General features: G+C 41.8%; 1 protein-coding gene across 4 annotated transcripts in view; it reads left to right on the plus strand.

Annotated features, from left to right (window-relative positions):
- Positions 1 to 17,531, plus strand: part of CNTN1 (contactin 1) — a 1,059,655-nt gene that overhangs the window by 799,508 nt on the left and 242,616 nt on the right. For all 4 annotated transcript variants that reach the window (XM_086919467.1, XM_086919469.1, XM_086919468.1 and 1 more), the window contains one exon: positions 15,590 to 15,739. In XM_086919467.1, the coding sequence (XP_086775593.1) occupies positions 15,590 to 15,739 (150 nt within the window). The remainder of the gene's footprint in view (positions 1 to 15,589; positions 15,740 to 17,531) is intronic.

Genomic DNA, 17,531 nt, shown 5'->3' on the forward strand with positions numbered 1-17,531 from the left:
TCATAAAGTTGTCCGTCTTGATCATTACTGTCATTACATGCTTATAGACCACAATGTATCTTGCAAAACAATGTTTTAGTTGCCTTGATGCTGAATGATCACTTAAGTGTAAGAAAAGTCCCCAACACTGTGTCCATGTTCTCTTTTCCAAGCATTCATCATGCCTTCATCTTGCTGTTCAGCTTCTGCCACCAGAGCCTTATTGAAAACACTTAGATCTTTTTCTTCCACCCCTCTCGCAATCAGGCTATTAAGGTGTTTGTGACAAATGGCCTTTTTGGTCATTCATTACTGTCTTGTCACATGTGACTTAATCCTGAATGAGTGATTGAGCAAGGGTATTTGTAAACACAACACATGCCCTAGGACCTAGGCCAACAATGGAAATTAAGAAAAAGAGAGTCACAAATTGCACCCATTAACACAATAAATGGCATTTCAAAGCCTTGGTAAAATTTACATGACAAGCCAGTTGCATTCACAGACAGAGAAGGCTCACCTCCCATGGAGTCAGAATATAGTAAAGTAAAATCAGAAGCAAGCAAGATTGGATAGCTGTAAAGTTTCAGGAGAAAGGCTTGTAGTCATCCAGAATGAAACTATAAGCTCATTGAGCCAGACCCACAGTTTTATATTTAATTTACCGCACAAAAGAGAACTAATTAAGTGAACACAAGCTTTTAGATTTGCGGTCAAAGTTGAAAAGAAATCCCATTGCCATGTTTTGAACCGTCTGAAACTGCTGCATAGTACTGTCTTGGAGAATAGAATAGAAAATGTTGTGTATTGTATGATTTACTAAAACCATTACAAATTCGCCATTCCAAAAGTTTGGATACAGGCGTACATTTCCATACAGGGTCTAAAAATGTAGCTAATTCCTCACTTAAAATATGATTTGCTAAAATGTAATAATTCATTTGATGTTATTTAGACTGATTAGGCTTTAATTGAGACAAATAAAAACGTATCACACATTTATAATTTTTAGCCATTGGGCAATTGAAACCGTGCGTGCCTTAAATAATTGCGTGGACTATTTCACAACTCTCGCCAGTTAGGGGCATGGGTTGTTCAGACATGCATTAACCATTTATTAGGAGTGCATTTCCTGGCAAAATAAAAGTAAGGGTTTAGCAACAAGCATTTTCTAGTTAGAAGATGGAAGCACAGGCACACAATGTTGGATAGATGTTCCTTCCAACTGCCACAGAGAGTGCATTGCCTGACACCAGTTTATATGATTGCCGTCCGTGTCTAACCTCCAGGAGTTAGTCGAAGCCTAAGGAACATGTGCCTTAAGAACATGGATCATGAGTTTTTCGTAAAAGACAATATAAGTATTCTTTTGGTTTGATAATGCCAAGTGGAGAAGTGTGGCTCAATGATTAGAGCGGCAGACCCGGATGCAGAGGTCTAGCCCGGGTTCAATTCCCCGCCACAGACCTGATAATTATCGCCTCGGTGCCTATTCCAATCATGGAGTCCAACTCTGCAAATCTGGGCAATAGCTTGCTTAATCTCCACAATGGCCCCCACAACGCTAAGGATGCCTGGCCTCCTCCTTGGGGTGCCCAGGAATGGATGCCTCACAGGGAAAGCCAGGATGGGTTTCACAGTGGTGTTCGTACAAGCGCCTTGAGACCCTTGCGGGTAAGTGGTGCGCTATACAAGTATCAATTTACAATTTATTGAAGCACAATACTCTCTAACTCTCTTGGGGAAAATTCATTGAAATCAATGTTTTAATCACACAGTGCCTTTACCACGCAGCCTTTACATCGCAAAGTTTTAACACGCATCTTTTTACCACACGTGTGTATGTGTGTTTGTGTATATATTATATATATTATATTACACCCACACTATATATATATATCACCTACTGGTGGTTGCCTGTAGATAGTTGTAAGTAGGACATACTTTCCATAGGATAAGTGTTTTTGACTTGCCTTTGGCACCATTTGATGAATCTTCATGAAATTTTCCCAAAAGAGTGCATCGCTGATTCTATGTGCATGTGAATGTTTCAGAGTGATCCGTCAAGTGGGGCCCAAGAAAATGGAAGGGTAAAAAAAAAGTGTGATTCCCACGTTAATTCCTATAGAAACTTTAGATATGACTATAGCCTGAACTGCTGGACGGAATTACACCACATTTTGCAGAAAAGTAGCAAGGTAGCTCTTGGTGCAGAAAGTGCATGGTGTAGATCTGTTCCACCACCTCACCGGGGCCACAAATTAAATTTAAAGGGGGGGCCACTTGTGTGCATGTGAAATCTCATCCTAGCTACAATGCCCCTGTGGGTACGGGTATAGGATGATAAGGGCTGTTTAAGGGTTTAGGGGTGGGTAATAGAATTGGGTTGCAAGAGTGTGTTTAGGGTTTAGGGGTTGGTAAGGTATGTGGTGGTAAGGCACATTTCTGGGTTTAGAGGTGAGTGGGGGTATAGGGTGGTAAGGGATTTTTTAGGGTTTAGAGGTTGGTAGTGGCATCGGGTGGTAAAGGTATTTTTAGGGTTATGGGTTGGGTAAAGGTATAGAGTTGTAAGGGTGTCTTTAGCATTTAGAGGGAGTAAGTTAGTGGGTGATAAGCGTATTTTAGGGTTTTGGGGTGGGTAGGGGCATACAGTGGTAAAGGTTTTTTCAGGGTTTTAGGGTGGGTAAGGGTATTAGGTTGTAGGGGGGTTTAATGGTTTAGGGGTGGGTAAGGGTTTTGTGAGATAAGGGTATTTTTAGGGTTTAGGGATGGGTAAAGGTATTGGTTTGTAAGTTTATTTTAGGGTTTAGGGGTGGGTAGGGGTATAGGGTTGTAAGGGTATTTTGGAGTTTAGGGTTGGGTCGGAGCATAGGGTGGAAAAGGTATTTTTCAGGGTTTAGGGGTTGGTGGGGCATAAGGTTTGGGGGTGGGTAGAGTAAGAACGTGGTAAGGGTATTTAATAAAAAATAAATGTAATTCAATTTTTAAAAAATGCATAGATTTTTTAGAGTGTGGGGGTTTCTCCCCAAAATAATGTAAAAATGTATATATGTATATATGAGTTTGATGAAGAGCAGCAAAACAACAGAACTAAGGGCAGGTATAGCAAGGACTGGAGATTCTGCCTCAAGCACCTCACAAACAGTTCTTAGTTCTGCCCCTGAGAGTGAATCAGAACTTGATACACAGAAGAGCCAGCCAAGACAAAAACATAGTTTGGATGAGGATTTGGGTTTTTTATGCAACAACAGGAGGCAAACCCTCTGTCCGAGAGCACAAAAAAAAATTAAGGACAAGCAAAAACCACAAACGCAGACAAAGAAGGAAGGCCAACAGAAATAGGACACAGTCAAAGGAAACAGGGAGGTTGGAGGAGAGGCAAATAATGGAAGCCATGAGCAACAATAGAACAATCATTAACCTATCAAACATAACACTCAGTGATACAGACAATAGAATTATGAGCTTGGGCCTCTCGTACTGCCACGTGAGAAATTTCAATTATTCCAAAACCAGATTGGACGTTTTCAAAAGCGGAAAAAAGATGAAACTCAAAAAGTTCCATTCTGTAAACAAGAGAGATGAGAATCAGGCAAAAGACACCGAAATGGAAATAACAATAACTAATGTGAGAACTAACCCTGTACAGTCAGATGCCTCTTTCTTTAAAGAAATGCAGAAACTATGGGAAAATAAGGAAACAGTCTCTAATGATGCAAATGATGAGTCCAATGAACTTATGACTGTAATAAATCAATCCAGACAACTCAACAAAAGAGAAAAATTGAACCTTGGCCAAGGAGCACTCTTTGAAGCGAAGTCTACATTCAATCCTATCTTGACGCGTGATTCCTTAGATATCTTTCATGAACGTGTAGTGGAACAGATGAAACAACTCAACACAACAACTAGAAACGACCAATTGCAATATAACAAACAAAATCACGAATATGAAAAACTCATGAAAAGACTAAAAGATAACAACAATATTGTTATCCGCAATTCGGACAAGGGTGGCAATATTGTCCTCATGTCCAAAGATGATTACACCAAGGAGGCTTACATACAACTAAAGGGCAGCACGTGTTACACCAAAAGTAGTATTGCTGAATTGAAAATAATGTATGCAACTTTTTATACCAAATTAATGACATGGAAAAATAACAACTTGATAACTGCTCAGGATTACACATTCTTGAAAAATGATCACCCAGTAGTACCCACAATATATTTCATTCCTAAAATTGCTAAAGATCCACAGAAGCCGCCATGCAGACCAATAATATCAGCGAGGAACAGTCTACTTGAGCACACATCACAATATGTGGATTTCTTTGTCCAAGATTTAGTCAAAGCTTTGCCATTGTATGTGTGCAACACCAGTGACTTTTTAAGGAAACTTAAGGATTTTAATTGGAAACAAGAATATCTGTTCATAGCACTGGATGTGAGCTCGCTTTACACCAGCATCAGAGATTTAGATGGCTTGAAAGCAGTAAGATTTTATCTGGAGACGAAAGTGGTAAAAACAGAAAATCAGAACAAGATGTTAACTGAGATGGTGGAATTCTGCTTGATGAACAATATACTTAAGTTCAATAACTTGTTGTATAAACAGGCCAGAGGTGTGGTGATGGGGGCCAGCTTCTCTCCCAGCTATGCATGTATGCGTATGGGCTGATGGGAGGAGCTGGTCCTCATGACCCATCACAGGCAGGTCATGACACAGAAGGTCAAAATTTGGTTATGATTTATCGATGACCTATTTGTGATATGGGATGGTAATGTCAATGAAGCTAATGATTTCGTGAAAGCTATAAACACCAATGAGTTAAATCTACATTTCACAGCTAACATCAGTGCAGCAATAGTAAGTAATAGTCAACATTAATATTTTAACCAAGCTATACCGCAAGGAAACAGCGGGAAATTCCACGTTACATGCAGGTAGTTCCCATGCAAGGCATCCAATAAACAGTTTCCCCTATGGGGAAATGCTACGTTTGCGGCGTAGCAACAGTAACGATAATGACTTAAGGGAAGCCCAGGTAGCCAGTAGGGTGAGGTTCCTAGATAGAGGATACTCCACAAAGGTTATACACAACATCATTTTAAAATCCATGCACCGTGAGAGATATGAGCTACTGGCAGCCAAACACTCTAGTCTTGACAAATCTGTCCAACAGCCGGGAAGCAGCAAGTTGGGGACTATGAAAGAATTTAGAATTATCATACAATACAGTCAACAACACAAACAGCGCCAATTGATCATTGCACGCAATTGGCCCTTGGTGCTAAGTGATCCTGTCATTGGGCAGAGTTTACCGACCAGACCCTCCATTACATACAGTCGAGGTCTATCAATGCTGGATGAGTTGGGTAAAACAAGTCCTGAGGTCATTGAGACTACCAACTGGTTGCAGACGCATAAAGGTTTCTTTAAGTGTAAAACCTGTAGGCATGCCAACAGGGGGAAAACAGGATATCGTACACAATCCCATTCAGAACCAGAAGTATAAAAATAACGAAACTTCTGACATGTAAGACTGAATATGCAGTATACGTTTTAATCTGCCCATGTAACCTACAGTATGTAGGTAGTACCAAATTACAGGCGCATAAAAGAATTTTATAACACATACAGGCGATTAATAATCAAGACAATACCTTCCCTGTGGCGCGCCATTTTAAAAGCCAACACAAATCAAAAAGTCAAGACCTAACATATTACTTGATAGACTCTGTTCCCCCTAGCAGAAGTGGCGGGAATAGGGAACAAAGATCGCATCAATTGGAAACAATTTATATTTTAGAGCTGAATACCAAACAACCAGCTGGTCTGAAGGTAACTGAGGACCTTTTTACATGTCTCTATTACTTGAAGTAATATACAAATACTGGTATTTCATGTCAAATGACCATTTTCATGTTTTTTTAGCAAAGTTTTATTCAATATCTATTGACATTTTATCTTTATATAATTGTGTTTTAAATCTAGTATTTTACTACGATTTTAGATATTTATATCAATAATATTTAACATATGTATACATTGATATTTGTCAGTAATCTATTGGAGACAATAAGGGCAATTTTGTGCAGATTACATGCAGAAAGTTTGCACATATTTTTGCACATTAGTTTGCATATACAAACTGTATATATGCATCTATAAACCCGCCTAACCATGTAAGTTAGGGAATCAAATTCTCAATTTGGTGTTGCAACCGGTATAAGCATTCAGACAGAATGAAAACTATTGTATCCCATCCCAGGCGCAGACATAGCTAATCAGTAGCATGAGCCAGTAGAATATAGGAAATACATGCAATGGTATTTCATTTCTGTGTAGGATACTGGGGCTCCAGGACCAGGGAAACGCAGGGGGACAGTCCACAGTCTCAATCTGATCAAAAGTAATTGTGATTGAATCCACTGTATTGTAAAAGATATCTGTGTCAAATGCCACAATACAAAGCACTTTGGGTAATAGGTGATATTCACATATGCACTTTATCACTGTAGCACATTTTTGCAATTTAAATATACGCAAGGCATAAAACATGGGAAATGAGATCGGTAGACTGGACATGCATAAATGTTAACCGACAGATAAAAAGTTGAGGTTTTGCAATCATGTATGATAATTGTATTTTACCAAATATCACAACAAGAACATAAATGTAAATTGAATAGGTATCAATAATGATTTGCAAGGTAATTTTACGAAAGAATGTGTTCCATTACCGAAACTACAATTGCAATCTTTTCTATTTCTATTGCGTATTTTGCACACATGGTGTCAACCACACCTGCACCAGTCACTTTAATTTACCAATGATAACGCAGAACAAATGTCATGTGATCAAGGCTCCTGTGAGTGCTGGAATGCGTTGCACTAATGAAGATTAATTGCACCGATCAAAGTGGTCCGAATCCGTTTGTTGGAAGCATCCAGAGGAAAAATGGTGTTATGTGGAGATATATATACGCAATGACCTGAGTTTAGGTCTCTTCTGTGACAAATCACCTTCATTCACTTTTAAGAAGGCTAAATCAATGAGGAATCAGCTAGTGTTCAATGCCCCTACAAACACCAAGGGAACCACGTGGATTCAAGCCCAAAAGGGATTCAGAAAGTGTGCTAAATACAAGGCCTGCAAACATGGGATCAACATCAACTCAGGCTACCTATTAGACAAACACCTCACACTATCAGAGGGAGTTTCACATGCAAGACAGAATTTGCAGTCTACGTACTAGAATGCAAATGTGGTAAGAGGTATGTGGGCAGCACTATTCATCAGGCACACGTGAGAATACTGCAGCACCTCAGGGCGATCACAAATGACAACCAGGCATACCCTGTGGCAAGACACATAAACGCACATCACGCAGGAAACTTACAGGACTTAACTTATTTTATTATTGACAGCATACCCAAGAACATCAGGGGTGGGAATTGACAACTGGCATTGAGATGAATGGAGTCTAGATATATAATTCTGTTAGACTCGAAACTTCCCAACGGGTTGAACGCGGACAAGGCTCTTAATGTGCACCTCTAGTCCTCAGCTGCTTGTCCTGTTATTCTTTAACTACTCCGTAAACATCTGAAACTCTTTATTAGTTAATAATTAATATTTCATTTGGCACATTGCACACAATACAATATGATGTTCAAACAACACGTTTTAACACATAGTCATTCAAAACACTAGTAGTCAACGACAGCACAATTCACTGGAGTTCACATCAAAACAACTATCACTAGCATTGGCACACCGCAGCAATAGGAGTAGGTGATAGCTAAACCCACTTGGGTAGGATTAAGGGGGATAATTTAGTATGAGTGACCCAAATAAACAGGCATGTAATCAGAGTTGCAAGCGACTTGGGCAGAGGTAAACATGTAAGCCATCATGGTTAGACACATGATAACGAGCCATAGCTCTTACATGAATCGAGCATATTTTGATTGGCGCATGCAGCTTTGTTGTATCAGGAATGATAATCTATCTCGTCAACATTATACGAGCTTCAGGGTCTTATTACAGCAACACATCCTGCAATTACAGCTACATACAAGGAGGAATATGTTTTATCCAATTTCAGCTAACCACCCCGATGGCTGATAAACACACACTAGAGGTTTGCAAGCTAGCGATATCACCAAATTTGGTGGTAACAGTGAACGCGCTGACTTACGTAGTGTTTGGAACACAATGAGGGTTTTTAATTTATGTAATTATTAGTTTTGTACATAATATTTGATTGTTTACTGTATATGTGCATCACGGTGTTGGTAAATGTGAGGTAAAAAAAATTCTAGCTTTGTATAACATGTTCATGCATGTAAATCGATAATGTAACGGGACTCTAGTCTCCGCAGCATCATCAATATGTCTCCTCCCCTTTGATGTACTGGGACATGGTGTAATACAAAGAATCTAAGCAGGTTCCTGTCACTCTTATGCTCTTGTTGGAAATGACGGGCTACTGGATATGTCAGATCACAGTTCTTTATAGCCCTAGTGTGTTCAAGGACTTTTTTTTTTGTCTCGTGGATATTACTCCCAATATATTGGAGTCCACAAGGACAAATCAAACAATATACTGTATAAGGTGTACTGCATGTTAAAAACATTTTGATCTTCCTGGGTTTATCCACTCCTGGCACCTTGTATGAAGAAACCTTCTTACGTCTTGAGCACGCCTTGTATTTACCGCAGGGAAAGAATCCCTGCAACCTGTTGGCCAACTGGTTAGGCGGCTTTACACCCTGATAACTATTCGTGAGTGTATCTTTTAATGATCTTGATTTTCTAAAGGTAAGTAATGGTTGGGATGGAATATCCATTCCTAATACTGGATCCAACTTTAAAAGGTTCCAGTTTCTCTTAAAGATCTGTCTTAGGTCCCCTGCCTCCACAGAGAGCGTTGTAATCATTCAGAATTGCCCTCCCTCAGGTTTCTTAGTTTTTTCTTTGAATAACTGATCTCTCGGGATGCCATTGACCCTTCTGAAGGCATCTTTTAAGATATGTTCATCATAGCCTCGTGCCCTGAATCTGTCCATGCATTCACCCGCATGTGTTTGAAAATCCACTTCTCTGGTATCATTTCTTTTAATACACAGAAGTTCCCAAAAGGGGATACTTCTTATCAGTCTGGGAGGGTGACCGCTCCACGCATGCAATATCGAATTGCCCGCGGTGGGTTTTCGGAAAAGTTTGGTATGAATGTTGCCCTCTATTATGCACACCTCCAAATCGAGGAAATGCACTGATAAGGGCTAATATCTGCAGTAAATTTCAAATTTACCAAATTGTGGTTCAGTCTGTCAATACATTCCATAGCTGTTTCCATAGATCCCCTCCAAATAACGAAGAGATCGTCTAGGTAACAATGCCAGGTGACTATGTTCTGGGTCCAATGGCTGTTACTTATATAGTTTGCGACATAATATATATTTATATTTTTATAAATGTCTTTGATGTTGAACCGTTGATTTCCTGCTTTATGAGTCGTAGCAGGGAATCACCGGCCGGTATACACATATATATATATATGAATTGTAATGCAAGAAATCCCAGGTTAAGATGGCGCCCATGCTTTCGAATGTGAGTCCTCTCTCTATGTTACACATTGTTGGTATTGGAATGATGTAATAAAAATGGCTGCCTCAGACGCGCACTTCTACCATCGAAGAAGGCAAACGCTGAAACGCGTCTGATTGCTGTGGGTTCTAAAAATAAACTTTGAACCCGCTCCTGAGAGTGCTTTTTTTTCCTGTAAAATACGAGGCAAGTCAGAGCTTTGATAAAAAGCGGGAGGCACCGCCCACGGAAGCACCCGTCCCTTGAGTGCGCGAAGTAGGTGCAAGTCGAGGTAGCTGCAATATATATATATAACGAGGTATATTATCGAACTTGACAGTAAGGCCCCTAGGGGCCTGAACGCAAGTGAAGATTTATACACTTGTTTATAAGCACCTGTTAAGAGACTTCACAACAGCTCTAGGATCACCACTGTAACATCTCAGAGATCACAAATCCAAGAAAATGTGGCTTCAGATTTGACAAATAATAAAAGTGTCTGCACATGTGGGAATAGCAACCAGTTAACATCTTAGATGTGGTGCGTATATGCTGCCGTAAATAAGAAATAAAATCTTATATAAATGAACTAAGATCTACTCACCTCCCACTCCATGAAAGTGAAAATGATTATGATATCATTTTCAAATATATTAAATATAAAAAATAAAAAAAAGAAAGAGAAATTGATTATATTATTATTTTCACATTTACTTTACATATGCACTTTGGTCTTTCGTTTTCGTGGGGTCACAATGAATTTTGGTACTGAGGCACAAACGAATCAATAGTTTCTGTGAAACTTGGCTACAAGATTATTCTGTACTCATTCTTTAAAATTTAGCAGTGGTTTTGTTTATATGTTATATTGACATTTCGTGTATATGACTTCCAGAATAGAGACGGTACTTAAGAAGTACACAGGTTAAAAAAGTGAACGATATTTTGCACTTTACCTGCTTGAATTTGCACAATTCTGTATTTTTGTAAATATGAATTACATAGAGGATCAGTAATTAAGACACTATGTCTTTTATTGTAAATAGTATGTATATATCATGAATTTTAATTATTTATGAGACTGTATATATATATATATTTCCTCACATATGGTAATTTCATATATTTGTGCATTATTTTACACTCTATCTATCTATAGAACATTCAATGTATCCTATATGAGTCTTATCTGAACTTGAAATGTGAAAATTATGGCACTGCGCCATTTATTTTGGTAAATAATGAATTAAACACCACTGTTTGATCATGTATAGAATGAGAGACAACAATGAGTTAAGGTGGGCGGATTACTTTTACAAAGATCCGCCCTTCTGTGGTTCAGAAATGCCTTAAGTACCCTCTTCGAGATTCAGTAACGTATCATGTGATCAAGCCTCTGGCTAGAGGCGAAACGCGTCATGCAGGACTGCTTGGGTGTTATTTTTTAATGGAATAAAACACTTATCTTTGCACAAGATCTGGGTCTGGCTTGTTCGTTTTTCCAGTTGGAGCAGTGGAATTGGGATGCTGGCAGCATCGAGCGATACAGGACTTCATATATATATATATATATATATATATATATATATATATATATATATATATATATATATATATATATAAAATGAATTTATAGTTATATCACTTACCTTATTTATGCTTACCTGCTTTGTAAAGGCGTGCAAGGTAAAGGCATACATTGTAAAAAATGTGTGGTAGTGATTCTTCTTGTAGACTTTGAGAAGGCTTTTGATTCGGTGGACTGGGGATTTTTGGAGGACGTCGTCAACGAGATGGTCAGAGTTCTTTACGCCCATCCACGGGCTTGTGTCCTGGTGAATGGGGTTCTGTTGGAGCCCTTCTCGGTCTGCAGGGGAACGAGGCTGGGTTTCCCTCTTTCCCTCCTGCTCTTTGCTCTGGTGATTGAGCCCTTGACATTCTTGATATGATTGTGCAATCGCGTGCAGGGATGGAATTGGCCCAACACCGGAACTGACAAAATTGCCCTTTATGCTGATGATGTTCTCATCTATTTAGCAGATCCCGCCCGGTCAGGCCCCCATTATCTCCGCATCCTGCATTCCTTCGAATGGGCTTCTGGCCTTCCTCTGAACCCTGACAAATCAGTCCTAGTTCCCCTCCACCTGCTTTGGTTGGCAGTCCACCATACCACTTCACAGTCAATCATTCAAATACCTAGGGGTATGGATGACTCTACTCCCTGAGCTTAGCTGAGCCCTCAACGTCACTCCCCTGATGAGACGGGCTAAGGCGGACCTCCAGAAGTGTCAAACACTGCCCCTGAACCCTAAGGCGAGGGTCGCCCTCTTTAAAATGGTGGTTCTCCCCTGGTTTCTCTATGTTCTTCAAAATACCCCCTATGCTTCCCAAGGACCTAGTTTCGCAAATGGCCAATAAGTTCCTTTGGGGGAAAGGTAAGGCCTGACTGGCGCTGAATGTCTGTAGGATACCCTCATTTGACGGGGGCCTGGGGATGACTCACCTCTATCTGTACTAACTTGCCACGCGCCTACTCTCTATTCATGACTGGTTCAATGGGGGATGGTCTTACCCTGCTTACAGGCTTGAGCTGGGGGAATTGGGCCTAACCAAGGTTCAGTCTATGCTGTATGGGGCTCCTATCCCGTCCCACTTACCAGAGGTAACGCGCTCCACTTTACTGGCCTGGTGGGCCGCACTGCGATACACCAAGTGGACACACACACTGACCCAGTGTGTACCCCTGTCGCAGGGGACCTGGATCAAAGAGGTTAATGGGATGTGGGGTTTCCGGGCATGGTACCTTATATGAATCTCAAAAATAGGTGATGTATGGGTGGGGGATCACATGCGTTCCTTCAAAGACCTTCAAAGTAGATACTCCCTGCATCAGCAGCAGTTCTACAGGTACATGCAATTGCGACATGCTCTCCATACGCACCTCACAGCAGGTACACAGGTTCCTGACCATAGCCCGCCTGAGGCACAGATTTTGTTGGGGGACCTGGGGAAGGGTGGCATCTCCCGCATCTACTGCACACTGATCAATAATACCCCTACTTCCCTGGATCGATTGTGAGCTCAATGGGAGGAATGGGTGGTACCCTGAAGGAGGAGGATTGGTGCGACGCCCTTATGGCCCCTAGGACGGTCACAACCTCCACCAGGCCACGTTTGGTACAGCTATACTATTTACATGCAGCTTACCTCCCCCCGGTGCGCCTTCACCGAGAGGGATTTACCCGACCTCCGTTTGTATTATGTGTTGTCACGATCAAGCTGATTTTCTCCACATGGTGTGGGCATGCCCTCACTTGACGCGGTTCTGGGGGGATATTGAGGAGGAACTCACCTTGATATTGGGGTGGGAGGTTCCCCATAATGAGACAGGCTAAGGCGGACCTCCAGAAGTGGCAAACACTGCCCCTGAACCCCATGAGGAGGGTCGCCCTCTTTAAAATGATGGTTCTCCCCGGTTCCTCTACGGTCTTCAAAATATCCCCCCTATGCTTCCCCAGGACCTAGGTTTGCGAATTGGATAGCATGGCCAATAAGTTCTTTTGGAGGAAAGGTAGGGCCTGACTGGCTCTGAATGTCTGTAGGATCCCCTCGTTTGACGGGGGCCTGGTGATGACTCACCTATATCTGTACTACCTTGCCACGCGCCTACTCTCTATACATGTCTGGTTCAACGGGGATGGTCTGACCCTGCTTAAAGGCTTGAGCTGGGGGAATTGGGCCAAATTAAGGTTCAGTCTATGCTGTATGGGGCTCCTATCTCTTCCCACTTACCAGAGGTAACGCGCTCCGCGTAACTGGCGTGGCGGGCCGCACTGTGACACACCAAGTGGACACACACACTAACCCAGTGTACACCCCTGTCGCAGGCGACCTGGATTAAAGAGGTTAATGGGCTGCGGGGTTTCCGGGCATGGGACCTTATAGGAATCTCACAATTAGGTGATGTATGGGTGAGGGATCACATGCATTCCTTCAAGTTCTACAGGTACATGCATTTGGGACATGCTCTCCATACGCACCTTACAACAGGTACACAGCTTCCTGACCATATCCCGCCTGAGGCACAGATATTGTTGGGGGCCCTGGGGAAGGGTGGCATCTCCCGCATCTACCGCACACTGATCAGTAATACCCCTACTTCCCTGGAACAATTGCAAACTCAATGGGGCGAAAGGTTGGTACCCTGGAGGAGGAGGATTAGCGCAATGCCCTTATGGCCCCTAGGACGGTTACCGCCTCCGCCAGGCTACGTTTGGTACAGCTCTACAATTTACATGCAGCCTACCTCACCCCGGTGCACCTTCACCAAGAGGGATTTATCCCGACCTCCTCTTGTACTATGTGTGGTCACGATCCAGCTGATTTTCTCCACATGGTGTGGGCATGCCCTCACTTGACACAGTTCTGGGGGGATATTGAGGAGGAACTCACCGAGATATTGGGGTGGGAGGTTCCCCATAATACAAAGCACACGATCCTGAGTATTACTGATGGGCTGGATGGGTCTAGGAACGAGAAGTTGTCTTTCATCACAGCAATGATGGTAGCCAAAAGGGATATAGCGGCCTCCTGGAAATGTCCCAACCCCGAGTGTTGGACGCTGGTGGACTAGTGTGCCACGCAAGAAAAAATCAGGCACATGGGTGTCCCAAGAAATATGGCAGGGTCTGGGGGAAGTAGTTGGGGAGTATGGTTTAGTCTCAAGTGGAATGTCCAAATCCATGTTGCTTTGCATTTATTCGTGTCTGTAAACTGGGTCGCACATAACCTTGTATGAACTGCTGGACTTTCATGGTGTCGTGATGACTGGCTGGTGTCTTTTGTCAAATCATTAAAATCAAGAAAAATTTGTTCATCAAAAAAAAATAATTGTGGTAAAAGAATGCTTTCTTAATGTCGTACAACCCTCTCCAGGAATTTCAGGCAGCTGGCATTGGCTTTGTCAAGCCTGGAGAAGACTCCCGCACTGACCACCAAGGTTTGTAAGTGCTGATGAAGAAAAAGGAGGATCTTTCTCGAGATCCTCATCTGAAAGAAAGTTGAGAAAACGACCACGTTGACCAGATGTTTCCTAGACAACTATTTACCAATGAATCCTCATCAACCACAAAACGGATTATCTTTTTCCATGTGCTCACTTATCTAAAACCACACTCACATTTATTAGTTTCGTATTATGATTTAGACAACCTTGGTGTTCATTATGAAAGCAAAAGATGTTTCAATTTTATCACTTTGAACACCATATATGCCAGATATGACTCAATAGAGAGCTACAAAGTACATCCTTATCTCACCTTCAATTTTGCTAAGACCCGCTTAATACTTTGTGCATATTAATGTAGGCTGATGCAACAGCCTACATTAATCAGACGTGTTCATTGGCCTCCTAAACTACTCTGCCTACTGCGTAGAAGTCATGATCACCACTCTTCCAGCTCCTTGTTGCCGTTCCTCTATCCACCACCATCCACCTTAAAGACATCAATCAGGCTTACTCACAGTGTACCTTAGAACACTGTGCATGTCCATTAGTCTAGCTCAGTTCTCGTGCTATCTTTTTCAGTCACAAGCCCCACATTTCCTTAACATCCATCAACATTCCAATCCCACTTTAAGATTCATATATTTTTCACTTACCACTGATATTCCACTACAGCACATCTAATAGCCACCCCCACTCTACCGACTTTCATAAAATACGTCTTGCATCACTTTGTTCACTTTAAATCTCTTCGTCTCTCCTCCCATCAATGTCTGACACTTGTTTGGAGTATGTCTGACAGCCTCTCTGAGAACTGAATGTGTGATATTTGTTCCCATTTTTTGATGTCTGTAGCTCTCCACACTCACAGAAGCCCTACTAGCTCCCTTTGTACCTTAGTTCTGCATTGATGATCAGCACATAAAGCCACACAATCACATCTTAAGACATCTGCAAGGAAATAGCAGCATTTTTCATAATACATTTGATGTGTCGTTTTCTGTAGACCCAAAGAACATAGAAGGACATTTGGAGCGGGCGAAGGTGATAAACCTCATCCCATGGATGGAGTATGAGTTCCGAGTGATAGCCACAAACACGCTTGGCATAGGAGAACCTAGCATTCCATCGTCGAAAATTAAAACCGAGGGTGCTCGTAAGTACAACTAAAAGCAAACACATTTGTGTGTTCCTTTATATGATATTGACATTACAGTTTGCCATTGTGACTGAGTTAATTTGAAAAATATATTGCAGCTAAGTTGTCATTGCATAATGCACAATGTTGATATGTGCACAATTTTTAGGTGCCTGGTGCAAAACTGGTGGATGAGCCAGTTCCAAAGCGTAATGCCACATAATGCAGATGGTCACACTAATGAGTGTACTGAAACCCTACACTGAAGAGGGCTCTAACAGAGTACAAGCCAAAGACATGGGGCCTCATTTATGAGGCTGTGCGTCACTTTTACGCCGCCGGTGCGTCACTTTTTGTGACGCACCAGTGGCGTAAAAAATGCACCTTGATGCGCCATATTTACAAAGAGACGCATCTAAGTAGATGCTTCACTTTGTAAACCCCTACGCCACATTATACCAGCGCCAGGTATAATGTATGCAAGGGGGGGCGTATTGATGCAAGAAAGGGTCGTAGAAGTGACGCAGTGAAATCTTTGAGATTTCACAGCGCCACTTCTAGGACACAAATGCGTCAATTTCTTACGCCTGCCTCACAGCAGGCGTAAGACTGACGCTGGCCTTTCACATGGGGCTTGCCCCATGTGAAAGGACACATTGCTGGAGTTGTGTCACTTTTGAGACACACTCCAGCAATGCGTCACTTTTGCGCCATACAGATACGTCAGAAATACTGACGTATCTGTAACTCCTTGTGACATGATGCGTCATATTATAAATATGACGCATCCAACATGTCGCAAGGAGGGCGCAATGAAAAGTGACGCATCGCTGTTTTCACGCAGCGATGCGTCACTTTTCATAAATGAGGCCCATGGTCTCTGAAAGAGCAGTGCTTGTGCAAGAAATGTGTGACGCTCCTGCTGATGGCCCAGTGTGATGAACATGCATCGATGGCGGAAGCCGTGTTCTGGTTTTTTTTTTGTTTGATTCATGGCAAGGCAGACTCACCCTTCTAACCTTCTGAGATCTGTCAATTGACTCGTACAGTGGATAATGCCACTTCTCGTGATTTAAAGTGCCTGGCAATGGCAGAAGGGCTTTCTTAGCGCCCTATAAAAAGTTTTTGTTACTAGAATTATTATCCTAGGTGTGGCACTGTGCCACAAGGGGACCTGAATTGACCCTCGCCTGACATAGTTTCCCTTATGCCAAGTGAAAGAGTGCTTTGAAGTGCAAAATGACACCACATCTCTAAGTGAAATGGGGATGCGTTCTCTGAGGAAGATCAACTGCCACACTCACGGACATGCCTATGTTACAAAAATATATAAAGTTTTGTTTGTGAATGTGCTGAGGTAATATGCATGAAGTATGTTTTGTAAATAGTAAAATATGCATAGCGGGTGATATTAATATGTTTGAAAGGTTACATGCATTCTCCTCTAAAGAGCCTCAAAGATCTATCATGATTGGGAAGCGTATTGCTTCATTTCTGGTTTGTGGTTTATTAAACTATAAACACTACAACAAAACAACAGTTTTATCGACACTGCTGATTCATAGTGCTTCAGAAAATACGGTGATCTGTTCCTTGAAGGCTTGGTAACCTGAAGTTTGTTGAATGTGAACCCGGTAAGAACATGAAGGCTGTAGATTTTCATCCAAGTCGACAATGTCCTTAGTCCTTTCAATCCTTCACTAGGTAGATGCTACAGGAAAAGCTTTGAAAGGTGCATTGTTGAATATAACCTAGGGGCTGACTCAAGCATTTCCGAGCATGAGAAGTAGTACTTTTGGAGTACTCCCTT

This window comes from Lissotriton vulgaris, chromosome 1_1 (genome assembly GCF_964263255.1).
Source record: "Lissotriton vulgaris chromosome 1_1, aLisVul1.2, whole genome shotgun sequence".
NCBI lineage: Eukaryota > Metazoa > Chordata > Amphibia > Caudata > Salamandridae > Lissotriton > Lissotriton vulgaris.